This window comes from Rhynchophorus ferrugineus, unplaced genomic scaffold (assembly GCF_030347505.1).
Source record: "Rhynchophorus ferrugineus isolate W39M unplaced genomic scaffold, kcgeb_rfMv2 rfM4, whole genome shotgun sequence".
Taxonomy (NCBI): domain Eukaryota; kingdom Metazoa; phylum Arthropoda; class Insecta; order Coleoptera; family Curculionidae; genus Rhynchophorus; species Rhynchophorus ferrugineus.
The window spans coordinates 45,080,710-45,098,287 of record NW_027472583.1 but is presented as its reverse complement, the minus strand read 5'-3'; the positions used below and the strand labels follow the sequence as shown (position 1 = coordinate 45,098,287).

Here is a 17,578-nt window from a genome sequence, read left to right as displayed (position 1 = left end):
TGAATAGGTTGGGTGGAATATACTAGTAGTGGGATACTGCACATATAAGATTATAAAATACAGCTATTTATAATGGATTAGATAAAAGCAAGAGTGCATCGGCAGGAGTAGGCACAGAAAACTTGAAAAAGAAATAAAGAAATTGACAAAGTATTCAAAAACAATATTACCAATATATATGAGCAATAAAAATTTAATTAAAATTTTAATAATAGTATACACTCCAGGCCAAGAATGTTAATAAATAACCGGTCTGGCAGGATATAACACGTATAACTGACGAAGCTGGAGGAAAATGAAACATTCTGTTGTTTTGTTTACATTAGGCACATAAGAATCTACAACTTATAAATCTTTTGAACTTTTTTCCACAGTAATATAGATAGCGTTCTAGGCGGTTTTTTTATGTAGTGGTATACCCTGAAGACTTAATCCACCTTATTAACAATTGTATATCTGAGTAATGTATTTTACTTTCATTAGAGAGTTTTATGTTTTACGCTTAGTTCTTGTTTCTTTCGATGCAATGTATCCTTATAAAGTCATTATGATTGTTACTACCTTATGTGTGCTGATTGTGCCCTGTTACTACCTATAACATATTTCTTGATAAAACTACATTTAGTCACTGCATTCTCCTTAATATATTTGCCATATCTGCAAAAGAGTTAGTATTATTTCTCTCCTCATTCATGTTAACCAAATGTTCATATATATTCTGAACAATAACACACGTGCTCATAAAGTTTTCACACTCTATAATACAATTTACTACAATGGAAGTATTTTAATCGTATACTGACCTTTAATTGTTTTCTGTTTAATCACCCTGTCTTGGCAATTGTCAGCATAGAATCGTAAACCAACATTCATAAAGTTTTATTCAATCACTGTCACTTTCAGAAAAACTAATCAAGTTAATAACTAAGCTGTTTTTTCCCAGTCTATTCAAAACTTGCTCAAGATTCTACTATTTGTCAATTTCTTCTTCAATATGTATCTCACACATTCTCTGCCTCGAGCTCACACAAACCGAGGGTATTTTCGACAATGCCTCTTTCCAAAAATGCAGACAATTCTTGTCTGATTATCCTTCTCAACCTGAATGTCTATTGCAATACCCCATATCAACTCAATTGGATTAAATATGCAGTGATAGGGCGGAAGTCATAATACTCTGTAGCCATAATGTTCAGTGAACTGATCTACCATGTATCTTTTCTCAGGCTTGTTTCTAAAAAAGTGAATTACATAAAATGCAATTAAATATTTTATATATATTTGCTGAATATCAATTCGAAATAGTTGATTCTTTAACATGATTTCCTCGAAACTTATTTTATGTACTTTAAGCCATTCCCTAATTGCCGCCTTTGTTGATGCACTTATTGGGATTTTTCCCACCAGTGTACTATATATATGGTAGATCTGGTGCATTGTACATAACAATAACTGATGATTCCCCCAAGTTCTCTAAAAGCTGATTTTTAAACTACTGCAAAAACAAGTTATGGCTCATTTCTTCATGGTAGTCACCCTTGGACTCAGAGGATAACACTAATTCTGCACCAGGAATAAAAGCATTCCTGTTCCAGCATGCATGAAGAACTATATGTCTGCAATAAATTATTAATAAATTTTAGGACTAACAAATCCTAATCCATAGTTATTCCAACATTTACCTTTTTCCATCAACTTTTGTTGTCTTTACACTATATTTATTATCATATTGCCATGAGCGACCTAATGTATCATTCTGAAATACTTATGTCTGATTTAAATCGTTTTAGGTCGTTTCAGCCTGGAAAAGGGGGGAGCTTGGCGGTGACGCGGTGCTAAGCTCCCAGCATGTCGACCAGCTCGCGAACAAGCGCGTTTCCAGAAGAACTTGAACTGTGTTATTGTTTGTGGAATGATTGAGATATGAAGTGCTTGATTTCTGGAGTGTCAGCTTCCCTATGCATTTGATTATTTCTGACAAACCATGCAACGTTTAATATTCTTCTGAGGAGCTTAATTTGGAAAATTTGATTATTGCGGTGTCGATAAGTTGCGAGAGGCGCAGTGCGTAACTCCTCTTATGGAAAATGATGGCCTGGGTTTTCAGGGGGTTGATTTGCAACCTCCGGAATTTTAACCACTTGTAACTTTGAACTTGGCGGCCTTGAAGGAATCAGTGTCGTCAACGTAAAACGCGACGTCAATGTGCTCTTTTCTCGGCAGATTTGAAATAAAGAGGTTAAATAAGGCTGGGGCCAGCGGGGAACCTTGAGGTACGCCAGCATCGATTTGTTTGCGACTGGAAAGTGATTCCCTGATCAAGATCTGTCTGAGAGATAGGATTTGATGAGAGCGGTTAGGCGTTCAGGGAGATCTAACCGCACGCACTTTGCGATCAAACCGTCGTGCCAGACGTTGTCGAAGGCTTTGGTTAGATCCAGAAGGATTGCTCCAAGCTTTTTACGTTGGTCAAGAGCGTGATGGATGTGTGCGGCCAAACGGGTAGCCTGATGGACAGATGAGTGGTGAACGCGAAAGCCGAATTGTCCTGTAGTCAGATGGAGATGATTTTGCTCCTTTCTTGGGTATAACCGCTATATGTGCGTGTTTCCAAGACGCCTGGAAATGTTGCAGTCTCATGATGGACTTAATGATGTTTGCCAGATCTGCGAACTGCTTATGCGGGAGCTTTTTTAACTGGGTAATCGATATTCCGTCGAAACCTGGAGATTTTTTGGTTTGAAGTTTGCCGATCATAGTCTGTAGAGACTTTGGAGACATGAAATGGTTGAGGAGAAAGTCTGGGGTTACTGGTCTTTTGAAGGAGTTAGATTCATTGATGACAGTGTCATTGTCTTTAGCTTTAGTGTTCTCTGCGGGTGGGAGGCATTTCATCTGAGCTTCGTAGGTCTCTGCAAGGAGTTCGACTTTTTCTTGGTCAGTGACTGCGAAATTTCCTGTAACCGCTGACTACAGGGGGGTGGGGGATGACATTGTGCGCCTTCCCCATGAGGCATTTGGAGACACGCCAGAAGGAAGGGGGGCCATCAAGTCTTTGGTCGGCGAGAAATGAGTTCCATTTCATTGCTCGCCAAATCGAGACGGCCACCCTTACCTCCTTGCATGCTCTGTTCGCATCCCTTTTGTCTGCATCATCAAGGGTGAATCGAGCTAATCTGCTTAAACCGTTTTTGATGCGAATTTCACGTTTAAGAGAAGCGGGAAGGTTATTTTTACACGTTTGGGGTTGTGATGAAATTTCGACTGTGGCGGATTCGTGAGCAAACTGAATATCACGAGTTAGCTTGAGTACGGGTTCCTCGAGCTGTTCTGGTGTGTTAATTTTCGGAATTGGATTGGATTTCAGGAGAAGAGATTGGTAATTTTTCCAGTCGGTCTTTTTCTTGAATCTTTTGAGTGGTGGAGCAGTTTCCGAGTTTGAGAAGGACCGGATGATAATCAGAGTCTAGTTAGTTAAGGACTCGAACTTCGGAAGGACAATTTAAGTCTTGAAGAATAAATAAATTAAGGACTCTTGCTGCTCCTCGAGAAACTGTACTGGGGTGATGGGTGGGTTCATCTGGCAGGGCAAGACTGTGGCCCAGATCTGCATTTAGAGCTACGATGGCGTTACCTGCGGAATTCGCTCTAGAACACCTCCAGGTGGGGTGGTGGGCGTTGAAATCGCCACCTATTATTTCTGGAAATTTTCCTTCGACGAGTGATCGGTATATTAAATGCAGAAGATTTCCTGTACAGGGATGTAATCACGAAAGGACATTCTTGGATATCGAGTTTAATGGAGGTTGTTTCAAAGTTGTTTACTGATAACGAGGATAGGAGCTCGTGTTTGACTCCTTTTCTGACGAGAATGACCCGACCCGGAATTCTCTCGTTTTTGTAGACAAAAAAGTGTTCAAAAGAGAGACGATGTGAAGGTTTCAGGAACCTGGACGAGAATGATGCCGACGTCATAGAATGTCATGACGTCTTCCAATTCTGCTTGCTTTCCGCTTAATCTGTTTGCATTCCATGTCATCAGTATAAGAGATTTCGGAACAGCCATTTCGAAGATTTAAAAGGCTTCTGGAAGTTAAATAAACAGGTAAATGTTGCCGCTTAGGCGGCGACGTTTGGGAAAAGACGAGCAAATTGGTGAGCCAGGGCGATCACTTGCAGGAAAGCCTGCGGGTCAGTAAGCGTCTGCATTGGGAAGTTAAGGTCCGGTGTATTGGCTGGAGCAGGAGTTTGAGTTGAAGCAGGCTGGGTGGCGCTGGCTGGTTTTTGAGCTAGCTTCCTTTGACCTTGGTTGCTCCATGTAGAACCTTGTGGAGGCCTGGATTCAGTCGAAATTTTTGATTTTCTTGGAGCAGGACGGCAACTGCAACCGGTGAAGTTTGCAGTGTGAATTTCTCCGCAGCTGCTGCACTTTGGAGGTGCTTCTGGGATTTTGGTACAGGATCTAGTGTCGTGATGCCCGGCACATTTGAGGCACCGTGGGAAGGCTCGGCAATACGAGCTGGAATACCCGAAAAGCTGGCAGTAGAAGCATTGCACTGGCTGGCCATTTCCCCTCTGGACCTCGACCTTCACTGTGATGACGTTTAGTTTGGTCATATAGATGATCTGCCGCTCTTCACGAGGGACAACTACTTGAAGAGTTGGTAGTTCTATCCCGGATTTTAATTTCTATCTTTGAATAAATTTGGGATGGAAGCCTTGAATAAAGAGAAGTTCACATACCTCGTCTATACAGAGTTATTTTGGGATGTTTCTTATTATTACCCGGAATGCTCTCTCCTTCGGATGACAGAAGGAATGGTAAGGGTAATTCCTTTCCTCGAGGAGGGTAGTGAGTTTTCTTGCTTGTGGCGACAAATAAGAAAATACCCTCCTTTTTGCTTCGGGTTATAATATTAATTGATTGTGCTTTAGTGATTCTAATGAACTCCAGGAACCTCTTCTTGTCACGGAGCACTATAGGTGGAATTTTTTCCTTTGGAGGAGTTTGAGAACCAGTCGCCGAAACGATTGGCACTGTTTTTGCTGTGGAGGTTAAGGTTTGCTTAGTGGCTTGGCTACTTACCTCCTCAGGCTGGGTTGGTCTTGTGTTAATTTGTTTCGATAGTGGCTGTGGGACCGTCCTGATGATCGGCTTGTTTTGCACTAGTCTGGTGGAAAATTTTGTAATCGAAGGCTGTACGTTAGCCTTGGCTTTCGATTGGGTTGATTGAATTGCCGGCTTGGCTACCGGATTGGGTTGTAATTTGGAAGCAGTTGCCTGTTTCCCCTTGTTGCCGACCTTCGGCAGCTAGCTTTCCTGAGGTGGAGTGATGGGCACTCTCTTCCTTTTTCCCACCAAGGTGAAACCGTCGTCTGGGTCTTCACCGTTGTGCCGGTGTCTGGGCCTGGGTCTGTGCCAGCAGGAGTCTTTATTTGCATGCCATCTTTTTGATACTTCATGAAGTCTGTAATTGTAGCGGTGATAATTTCTATTTCTCTTTTAAGATCTTCGGAAGCCTTTTCGATCATTTCCAGCTTTTCCGTCTGCTTGTTCAAGGCATCTGTCTGTGCTTGAGGGAACATTTCCACTTCGGCTATCTGCTTTCGCAGGGTCTTCATTCTGTTTTCTTAAATCTTCTATGAGCAATTCGCGGCTGTCTTCTGAAGATGATCCATTAGAATTAGGAAAGCTGGGATACTGGTTAGGAGGCAACGTCGGCTCTGACGTACATGACGCCATTGCCTTGTCTGTAAATGTGCCTTCTCGGCGCTTACAAACGCTTTTTTGGCGCAGGCACTGCTGGAAACGTGATAACAGATCAACCGTCTCAGAGAAAGTTTCGGGTAATTCTCGGAAGCGCAGGTAGGTTCGGCGGACCGTACACGATCGTTCTCTTCGAGAGCTAGCACGGAACTGTTCGTGGGTCATCTTTACACCACTTAAATCCTATATTACCCAACAGTGTATGAAGGGATGTTCTACATCCCTCAAATAACTGTATATGTTTTTGATTTTTATTGATACTTTTCAGACTAACAATTTTCTCTGAAATAATTCTATTAAAGTATGTTTCGATTGAAAAAACTAAATACCGTTTTTCACATTTCGTATATTTGGTCTCTGATACAGCTAACAGCAAACTGATCTTGATTAGTCACCTCTTTCGCATAAACACGGTTTCTTTTTGGTATATTTAAGGTTATATTGGTTTTTATTTTTTAAGATATTTTAGTGACCGTGCCTGTACTAATATTCAGTGCAGCTGCAACGCGCAAAAAATATTTACAATAAAAACCCGGGCGATTTGCAATTTATTAAAATAAAGCGCTAAAACAATATTTGTCGATTTATAACCGGTAATTATAATATTTTGAAGAATTTTGCAGACGTTTGACAAACCGACAACTTTTGCAGGCTCTTTTGGTTACATGATCAAACTTTTCTAACAGTATTCTATCTCTTTTTAAATAGAATAAAATGAGAAGAATAATATTGTCTGACTGTAAACGAATTTACAACATTAGACAGACACATATTGACACACGTATCACTACTGTTTTGAATTGACTCTACGTACGTATGTATGCACAAATTAAACATTTTTAGTATGTAATTTTTATTAAACTTATTTTATTATTTCATTATTTTTCAGACGAAATTACACTGAAACGATTATCGACTTCCGAGACTTATAAAAAGATATGCCGAAACTCAGTCACGCTAGGCACTAAACTGGAAGGCAATGGGATTTGCGAAATCTACAATTCAAACTATTCGTGATAAAATAGAAAATATAAAAACAAAGCTGCAATCTGCTGCACCTTTAAATGTCCCGAGATTAATACGCCAATAAACTGGATTATGGAAAATAATTGAAAAACAATTGATATTATGGATTTATGACAATAACAAACTAATTCCAATGAGTTAAATGACAATCCAGGAAAAGCTTTAGGTATTTTCGAAAATTTGAAGAATGGAGATGCCGATAAATCTACTGAAGATGTCACATTCCAAGCAAACCAAAGATGGTTAGACAATTTTAAAAATATATTTAATTTACATAATTTGAAATTTGATTTTGATTTGTCCTAACATTTTGAAGAAAATTATTGAAAGAGGTAGTTATAAACCTGAGCAAGTGTTAAACATCCTCCTTGAAAACGATCCTGACGTCGAACGCAGCGCTAAAGTTTCTCGAACAATTAACTCAGCCATTGGCTTTATTATATTTAGGACCATAAATGAAATTGTTATATTTATTTTCATATAAAATGTTACTACTGTATAAATTTATCTTTAGTTAAAGGGCTATTATAAATAAATAATAAAATACCTCAACATTGAATCTGTGAGGAACCAATTGGCACAGTTGAGGGACAAATTCAGCTTATTACAATATTTTGGATATGCCTACCGAATTAAAAATTAACGAATTCCTCACGTATTTATATGGCAAAATCGACGTCTTGAAAGAAACATATACCGACCAAGAAAACAGAAAGCGATCTTAAAACTATGAGACTAATATTATCCGATGTCAAAATAATTGGGATCGCCAACTGTGACGAGATTTAGTTAGAAATGTTTGTCTGAAGTGAATGTTTGAAAAGAAATCCTGCCAACAGCTGAGTATTCCTTGAAAAATAGATATTGTTTGATGATGTAGATCATTGAATCTCCCGAAGAGTACATAGAAAGGAGACAACTCAGTTGATGGGGACACTTACATTACATGGAGGACACAAAACTGGTAAAGAGAATATAGGAAGCAAGGTTGGGAGGGTAGAAAAATCAAAGGGAAACTGGTATAAATGTATTAAAGAAATACCTTAGAATAGACAAAAACCCCGACGGAAGCAGGAAGACTGAGAAGCGACAGAAAAAAAGTAGATAATTTGCAGATGAACCAATATAGAACAGACAATAAACATAACACATCTACGACAATATGCTGTATATTAAATGTCATTAAAAATAGAAAATTAAGTAAATTTCGGTTTAAAATGGTAACACTATGGCAACAAAACATGTTTCATATTATTAAAATGCTAAATATAAAAATTGTAACATTGAACAGTATTTATATTTGTGATAATACTTAAATAAATTGAATAAAACATTAAGGTATAATTCGCGCCCTCTACTGAAAAATGTGTATATACTTGATGTTAAAAAACGTGTTCTATTTTTTGTGTGTTTTAATTGTTTGTGTTGTTAGAACCAGCGATTCACAGACAGGAGCTAACTTCAATTTGCCTTGATTTGAAATAATAATGCACTCGCTGTTCTTACTACTAATTTATTAATAAACTATTTTACTGAAATTAATAAGGGCAGTGGATTTTCTCAACTAGACCTCTCCCAATGTGAATGTTTCATACAATGCTCTCTTACTTGCATCATGAAATCGTGGCAATATACTTCCCACATTGGATAAGAATATTGAATATTTCCAAGACAGTTATCCCATCAATGAATTTATAAATGAACCCAGTATTCTGAACCCCCCTGAACCAAATATTCATTAATCTTGGGAAGTATTTTCTGCGAAATAATTAAGATTCGAAGTGCGGTGTACAAAATGCCCAAAAAGGTATACTATTTAAATTCGGTAAATATGCTTGCATTAATTGACTATGATCCAATGAGTACTTAAATCATGAAAACGTGGGAATCTTTTTAGCATCTGGGATAATATTTTTGAATATTTCCTAGACAGTTGTTGCAAGAAGTAAACTTAGACATTCCCCAAAGTTACTTACACCTTACTTGAGAACGTAATTCGACATATTCGGTACAACTTCAGCCTTTGATACGTACATAGTTACATAATACAAAATGCAAAATACAAAATACAAAATAAGTTACACTATTTATATACTGAAAATCAGCTAGCATTAACTCACTATCATAGTATATAACTTAAATCATGAAATCGTGGGAATCTTTTTAGCATCTGGGATAATATTTTTGAATATTTCCTAGACAGTTGTTGCAAGAAGTAAACATAGATATTCCTCAAAGTTACTACACCTTACATGAGATCGTAATTCGACATTTTCGGTACACCTTCAACCTTTGATACGAATATAGTTACATAATACAAAATGCAAAATACAAAATACAAAATAAGTTACACTATTTATATACTGAAAATCAGCTAGCATTAACTCACTATCATAGTATATAACTTAAATCATGAAAACGTGGGAATCTTTTTAGCATCTGGGATAATATTTTTGAATATTTCCCAAACAGTTGTTGCAAGAAGTAAACTTAGATATTCCCCAAAGTTACTACACCTTACATGAGATCGTAATTCGACATATTCGGTACAACTTCAGCCTTTGACACGTATATAGTTACATAATACAAAATGCAAAATACAACACTATTACACTATTTATATACTGAAAATCAGCTAGCATTAACTCACTATCATATTATATAACTTAAATCATGAAATCGTGGGAATCTTTTTAGCATCTGGGATAATATTTCTGAATATTTCCTAGACAGTTGTTGCAAGAAGTAAACTTAGACATTCCTCAAATTTACTACACCTTACATGAGATCGTAATTCGACATATTCGATATATATATATAGTTACATAATACAAAATGCAAAATACAACACTATTACACTATTTATATACTGCAAATCAGCTAACATTAACTCACTATCATTGTTTATAACTTCTTCTTTATTCAACTAAAAATAAACAAAAATTTTATTTACAGGTATCGGATATGAGACGGCATGTGACATGGCAAAGCGAGGTGCTAAAGTGATACTCGCTTGCAGAAATGAAAAGCGAGCCAAAGATGCTATGAGGAGAATCATCGAGGAGACAGACAATAAAAACGTATCCTACAAGATTGTAGACTTGGGCTCGTTGGAATCAGTGCGGGAGTTTGCAAAAGAAATCATCTCATGCGAGGACAGACTAGATATACTGATTAATAATGCGGGAATGCAGGCACCTGGTATACGTCACATGACTGAGGACGGTTTACATCCTATTATGGCTGTTAATTATTTTGGACCGTTTTTATTAACTAATTTACTTCTAGGTACGTCTTATATTGTACATCCTCTAAAACAGTGAACTCGCGTTATCTAAATTTACGATATCAAATCGTCGAAATATTGCCACATCAACAATGTCTTTCAATTTAGTTTGGCTTTAACTTCAATAAATTTCTAATGTATATAAAATAATGAAACAAAATTATCAAATATAATCTAACCTAATATTATAGTATATCTAATGCATATATTATAGTAGGATTTAAACTACAGTTAATTATAGAGTCACAATAGTTTGCAGGTTAGAATTTCCTTGTCAAGTCATTTTGATATCATTGTATTTCTCCTTTGTTTCTTCTGTTACTACCTGTATACATTTTTCTTGATATAATTAGATTTAATCACTATATCCTCCCTAATGCATTTGCTATATCTGCAAAATGGGTAATTGTCAGCATTGGATTATAATCTCAAACCGAAAGTTTTAATCAGTTACCGCCACTTTCTGAATCACTATTCATGTCAATTAGTAAACTATTAATTTTCTATCTATTTAACACTTGTTTACAATTTTACGATTTTTTAAATTATTTTTTCATATCTGATAGAGTTCATTCAGAATAAAAGTGTTATTGTATACAGTGCTTCTTTCTATATATCTAAAAATTCTTGCTTGTATATGCTTCTGGCTGCATGTCTATTGTAGTAATTCCTTGCACACTATACCTGAATTCGATTGGATTGAATATGCAGTGGTAGAGAAGAAGACCTAACACTATGTGTATCTGTATTTTTCAGGCCAAAAAAATGTCAATTAAATGAAACACATTTTATCATTTCATATATATTTACTCAGTAATAACTTGATTTAGTAACAGTTTTTGTAACAGTTTATTTTTTAACAATGTATCTTTAAAACTTAATTTTTGTTTTGCAAGCCTTAATTACGGAGTGTATCGATCCACTTGTTCGAATCTTTTTCACCAGTCTGTTTTAGTATAGTGTATTATCGATAGCAATAGCTGATGTTTTCTCCAAGTTCTTCACAGCTGATTTTCAAACTATGGAGTGAAAACTATTGTTACGATTTTTTTTATCTATTAAAGTCGACATTGAAGTCGGAGGAAAACACTAGCACTGCTTTAGAAATAAAACCAATTCAGGAATTTATGTTTCCGGTATGAAGAACCATATAGCTGCAGCGAACCATTAAATAATATGACTAACAAAACTCAATCAAACGTTTTCTAACGTCAAATTTTCACCTTTTCCCATCAGCTTTTGTTGTCTTTACATTATTTGTATTAGCTTCTTGCTATGAGTTGCCCAATGTTCCATTTTGAAATATCAATTTCTCGTCTATATAAACAAGTTCAAATAACAAATACTCCTTAATTTTCTTACATTCTTTTTAGGAATTGTGTTCCTTTAATTTTCTCGTAGGTTACCTTTACACCATTTAAAATCTTTACTAACTGTTGTAATTGTTATAACTGTTTTGAAGAATTTTGACGATATTTGATTGAATTTGGCTGAATTTTATATGCTGATTAGGATATACGTTCGAAGCCACCTGACAGCATTGTTTCTCTTTTTATTTAAAATAAAATGATGTCAATGATTGACATCGTGATATCGTGGGTTCACCGTTATTTTAGTTTATATACTATTTTTCTTTCAAATTATCTTTAGTAAAGTCTTATTATTTGAGTTGCGGTTAATATCAGACTAGTTAAACTTTCATTCAGTGCAGAATTGAAATAATACTTAATCTGCTCTTAAAGGTTCTAGCAATGTCGCTCTGTATTTGATGCACCAGAAAAAAATATATGCATTAAAATGTTTTGACAAACAGTGTGTGGTGTTCTTTGGTCTTAGCGTGGTTTTTCTGCTGGATACAATTCTAGTCGGTCTAAAATACTTCCTATCATCTAACACGATTCTCTATATAAATAGAGTATAACAATAAAAATAAATATTCAGATCTAAAGATGAATATTACATTACTTTGACCAGGTTTGTTGAGTTAGGCGTCAAGGACCAAGGACTTTTTTTAGAGAAGTCGACCTATTAGATAAAATCATCCTTCACATAATCCTGGGATCCAATATTTATCCGAATTTTTGTGGATCCGGACACTTACAGAAGAATTAGCAGTACTAGCGCTCTAGAGAACTAGATTTTAGACTTTTCACTATTCAAAGAGGCAAAAATTGGTGCAGCTTGACGGATTTGATTTATTATTTTAATCGTAGTTGTCACTTTCTTCTTCTATTTTATTAAATCCAAGCCTTTAAATTCGATTCTTGCTATATTTTGGTATTATTTATGCATTAAATCTCAAGCTAGATAGCTCTGCAATGCAAACTATATGATGAATAAAGATCTAAGCTTCAGTATTCGTTCAGCGAATATAGTTCTTCTATTAGTATATTGGATCTCAATGGGTCCGACCAATCATTTTACATGTGCATGTAACAAATGAAACCATCCATATATATCAACCATAACCAAACCATATATATATATATATATATATATATATATATATATATATATATATATATATATGTGTTATATATATATATATGTGTTATATATATATATATATATATATGTGGTATATATATATATATATATATATATATATATATATATATATATATATATATATATATATATGTGTTATATATATATATATATATATATATATATATATGTGGTATATATATATATATATATATATATATATATATATATATATATATGTGTTATATATATATATATATATATATATATATATATATATATATATATATATATTCAGGTTATTTTATGGTTATTGGTATATATGGATGGTTTCATTTGTTACACGTGTTATGCACGTGTAAAATTATTGATATATACTGCTTTATTGATAATTTTGCTTATGCTTTGATACATACAAATTACTAAAAGTCATAATTACTAATACTCATACTAATTATATAAAAATCACTAATATTTCTAGAAGTCACTTTCAAATATATTTTTATCATGTTACAGATTTGCTAAAGAAATCGGCACCAAGCAGAATAGTTAACGTCGCTTCATTTGCCGCTAAATCGAGTAAATTTACCAAATTAGCCGACATTAATACATTCCAATCCATGTATGATGTGTATAGCAGATCTAAGCTCTGCAACATATTATTCACCATTTCACTCCACGAAAAACTACAATCAACTGGCGTAACAACATATACATTACATCCTGGAGCTATATCTACCAATATGACCCACCAAATGCAACCCGGATTCAAAAATATCTTAGATTTTTGCTTGTACTGGATGTTTAAGGTAAGAAAATAGAGAAAAAGAATATTGGAAATCTTACAGGTATTTTACAGACCCCTATCGAAGGAGCTCAAACTACTATCCATTGCGCAGTAGCTAAAAATATCGAAAAGTATTCAGGATCTTTGTTTTCGGATTGCCGGATTGTAGAGCTGTACAAAACAGCAAAAAATCCAGAATTGGCTAAAGGACTTTGGTCTCTGAGTGAAAAACTGGTCAAACTAGAATAGAATTTTTAAAGGAAATTATATATTTTGTCTCCGCATTTTTTCATTTTATATATGTTTATTTATGTTTCTATGTTATATATGTTCTATATGTTATCTATGATGATAAGTTTGATAACAAAATTTTAAAAAGTTATTGATTTTGTTACCAACATAAATATATAAAATAATACAAAACTATATAGAAGGATGTTTTTATTATGATAACTCGTCATAGTTATTCACACAATATATTTTTTTTATTACAAATAAAATACAAACTAAATTGCAAAAACTAATTTGCACAATCCAGCGATCTGTGTTGCTTTAACATTTTAATTATATGCGTCCCTAGAGGCTTCTACATTGGCGTGGTATTGAAGCTGATTTATCTTTTCCTTTTTACTTATTACTGCCTCAAAATATATAACTCGAACATTAAGCCGCGTCAATATCACGTACTTCAAAAATGCATTCTTCCAATTCAGTTTTAGATAAACTAAAACTTACAAAATTGCTAAAAATATTACGATCTATCATCTCGAATATAATCTTCGAAGGAAATCTTGCCCAAAGATTCCATCATATATCAGCATGAGTCTTTTTGGATTAGAAAGCAATGTTATTTGTGGAATACCTGCAATTATTAATTAAATATTATTAAATAAAATAGAGTCATTAAATTAACAAATAATAATGAGTTAGTTGTCGCACTGCTACGAATATGAAACATTCCAAAATATATTAAGTGTTTATATGTTTTTTCTGATCAGTGATATTTATTGATGAACTTTCAAACTATCGATGTAAGCAACTATTAAACGACCTAAATTAACTATCAAATTCGTTAAATTTGTTATTCATTATATACAAGTACTAATCACGGGACGCTCAAAATTACATTTTCGACTTTTATTAGTTTTGTTGATTGATTTGAATCAATCTGCTGCCGAAACCCATCATTCCCCTTTAGAAACATATGATAAATACTAGTAGTTTTAAAGATTTATTCTACAAAAATCTAGATCAAACTTTTTAGTATGTTTCTGACAGATTAGAAATCGATGAATCTAAGATGATAAAATGTTATTGGATAGATCGAACAGAAGCCAAAATAGTTATCGACCGAATTGATTGAAAATATAATTTCGAATCGTTTCAGGATCATTGTTTCATAGCTTACGAGGCAAAAATGAAGATCTTTCTGTAGCGAACTGTGAAATGGTGATAACAAGCACATCTACTACTACAATTTCAACAGCAAAACGTCCTGAATTATCCAGTAGAGTCATCTCCATCCCGCTAAGTTATGCCATAGCCGGCCTAGTAACCAGATATAGCATTTTTGAATTACCACTGGTTCAGATCGATGCAGCGTGGCTTAACTGGCACACAGTTTTGAAATCCAGTATGCTAAGATTGATATATCTCTGAATCTCAATTAAATGAACATAATTTTTGGACACAGTATTGCCATATTGCTATTAAAATTGGAACCATTGTAAAAAGTGACGAAAAACAAAAAACTGAAAAAGCCTTCTTACACTGAAAAAATGCCACCATTTATAAAGTTCCAATCTCAAAACCAGCGTTTTATCCCCACGATTTATATAATCATATATGAAACTACTTAGTGAAGTAGTGTTCAAAAATATATATTTTCTATCCAATATTATTTTGTACATATGTCATCAAGATATTTAATGTATTGCCGCAATTTGTAATATCGTTTTCCATTTCATGTTATTCTAGTTAAAAAGAGACACAATGTTGTGTGACAAGTACGAAATTGAAACCGAACTGCCAAAGTAGCCCGGTTGTCAAGCGTATGCATATAATAACATAATATATGCATTAGATTTACTATAATATTCAAATAAATTATATTTGATAACAGTATTTTTGTTTAATTATTTTATTTGGATTAAAATTTTTTTGTATGTCAAAGCCAAACTGAACTAAAACTCAGTGTTGATACGGCAACATTGTGATGCTTTGACGTCACAAATTTGGATAGCCTATATACAAAAGAAATTTAGATAGACTATATGTTAGATATTACTTTATTTTTTGCTATATAACTCATTCTCAGTATTTTGGCATTAACTACACTCTTTTTACTCTGGTTCAATATCATCAAGACTGGCGCACAGCTTTCTATATTATAGATCGAGCCCATACGCCAAGTCCGCTTTCCCCCTACCACAACGTATACTACCTTAGGTTACCAGCTGTGAACTTCATCATATATTATTAAAAATAATCCTAATCATATCCCATTTCAATTCATTATAATAACAGTATAAACAAGAACAGCTGCATATATCTCAACAGGATTTACTAATATTAAATAGTTATTTGTGTCTTAACCTATGTTTAAAATAAACTTATCAGTATTGATACGAAACTTTTACAGCTAATGGTGTAAAACTATTCGCTGTTTATGATTCATTTCAACTGCAATCGCAAAATTAATTATTTACGAGATATGTTGGCCTATATTATAATTTTTCTTATTTGTTTACTTATTACTTACAAAATTTATTTTAAATTAACTGTTGGTTGGTGTAGGAGCAACGTGTGTTTAGTGGGAAAACAGTTCTTATAACTGGGGGTAATAGTGGTAAGACTAACTCAGTATTATCATTTAAAAAACGTTATCAATAATTTTTATTATTTACATCATACACAATATATAAACATATAACACAATTCAAGAATATATATAATTTTCATAACATAACAATTAATTTAAAATATCACCTAAAGAATATTTAACAGTTGAATGCCAAGAGCAGGAATACGACTCTTTCTTTTATGAATTATTGGTGGAAGAAACTTAATAATTTGTTGAAATTAACGTATTATTTTATATCATTTGTCTCTTGGTAGTCAAATGGAGAAATAGTTGGTCTAAGTGGTAGGTAAAATGTGGCATTTTTACTGAACCGCATAACATATATTATGAAAAATTTATAAAATATATACAATTTAGAAACGGTGGATTAATCAAAAACAATCGAAAATAAATAAAAGTTATATATAAATTCTTTGATAAAATTTAATTTTGCCTCTTATATACAAAGCTAGTTAAACTACATGGTGTGCTTTAATTAAAATACAAATTCCTAAATACTAACTCGGATGTATTTAAACACAAAATAGTTTAAGTGCATTTGAAATATAAAATACAAACTGCAGTGTTTCAACTAGTTTAATTTAAAATGCAAAATATAATTTACAGAATACAGTCAGCTGTAAATAGAATCGAGCTATTAACCAGTAAAAGAGGAATTTCCCTTGATAAATATTAGATTTCTAAATGTATTAAACTATCAGTATCATCAATATATTAGAATAACAGCGGCTTGTTGGGGAATTAATTAAACCTGCTAAAGAAAGCAATCTTTCTACAGTCTCTAATAAGCACACACTTATGATATATGGTATGAATCCTTGTGCCTTTTCGTATAAACAATCAAATCATCATCTTCTTTACGGCTTCTGCTATTAATGTTACTCCCAAGTATTATTTCATATTTTTTTGTACAACGTGGGGCAAAAGACCCGTTACCATTACCATTACCACCGCTACTCAATTTTCGCTGAGTGGCAATAACGGAACGATTATTTTCAATAAATATTGTCACTATTTCTGCTCTTTCTTGTGGCATATGTTTATCCATAATAAAATTTTGCCCTCTACACAACACAATGGTTAAAGCGAAATTGTACAGCTAAACGTCACATAACCAAGATGGTGTGCAATCAAAAAACAATCAAAATGATAACGGGACTTTTGCCTCACCTTAGTGTCAAATCAAAATGGTAGAGGCACTTTTAGGTACGGCCCCACCTTATAATTTGCTTCCAATTGCAAGATTATATATTCTTTGCCTCTCATCTATTTCGGTCTCGGTGCTTTCTGGCAACCAACGTATTTTGTAATTGGAGTGTTAACATGATGCCAATATATTTTTATTTATTACAGGTGACACTT

At 33.9% G+C, this 17,578-nt stretch overlaps 1 protein-coding gene across 1 annotated transcript in view; it reads left to right on the top strand.

Moving 5' to 3' along the window:
* Positions 1-13,620, top strand: part of LOC143196012 (retinol dehydrogenase 12) — a 22,700-nt gene extending 9,080 nt beyond the window's left edge. Inside the window, exons 2-4 of the mRNA XM_076403593.1 lie at positions 9,749-10,081; positions 13,083-13,375; positions 13,426-13,620. Coding sequence (XP_076259708.1) covers positions 9,749-10,081; positions 13,083-13,375; positions 13,426-13,602 — 803 coding nt within the window. The 3' untranslated portion in view covers positions 13,603-13,620. The remainder of the gene's footprint in view (positions 1-9,748; positions 10,082-13,082; positions 13,376-13,425) is intronic.
* Positions 13,621-17,578: the final 3,958 nt, after the last annotated feature.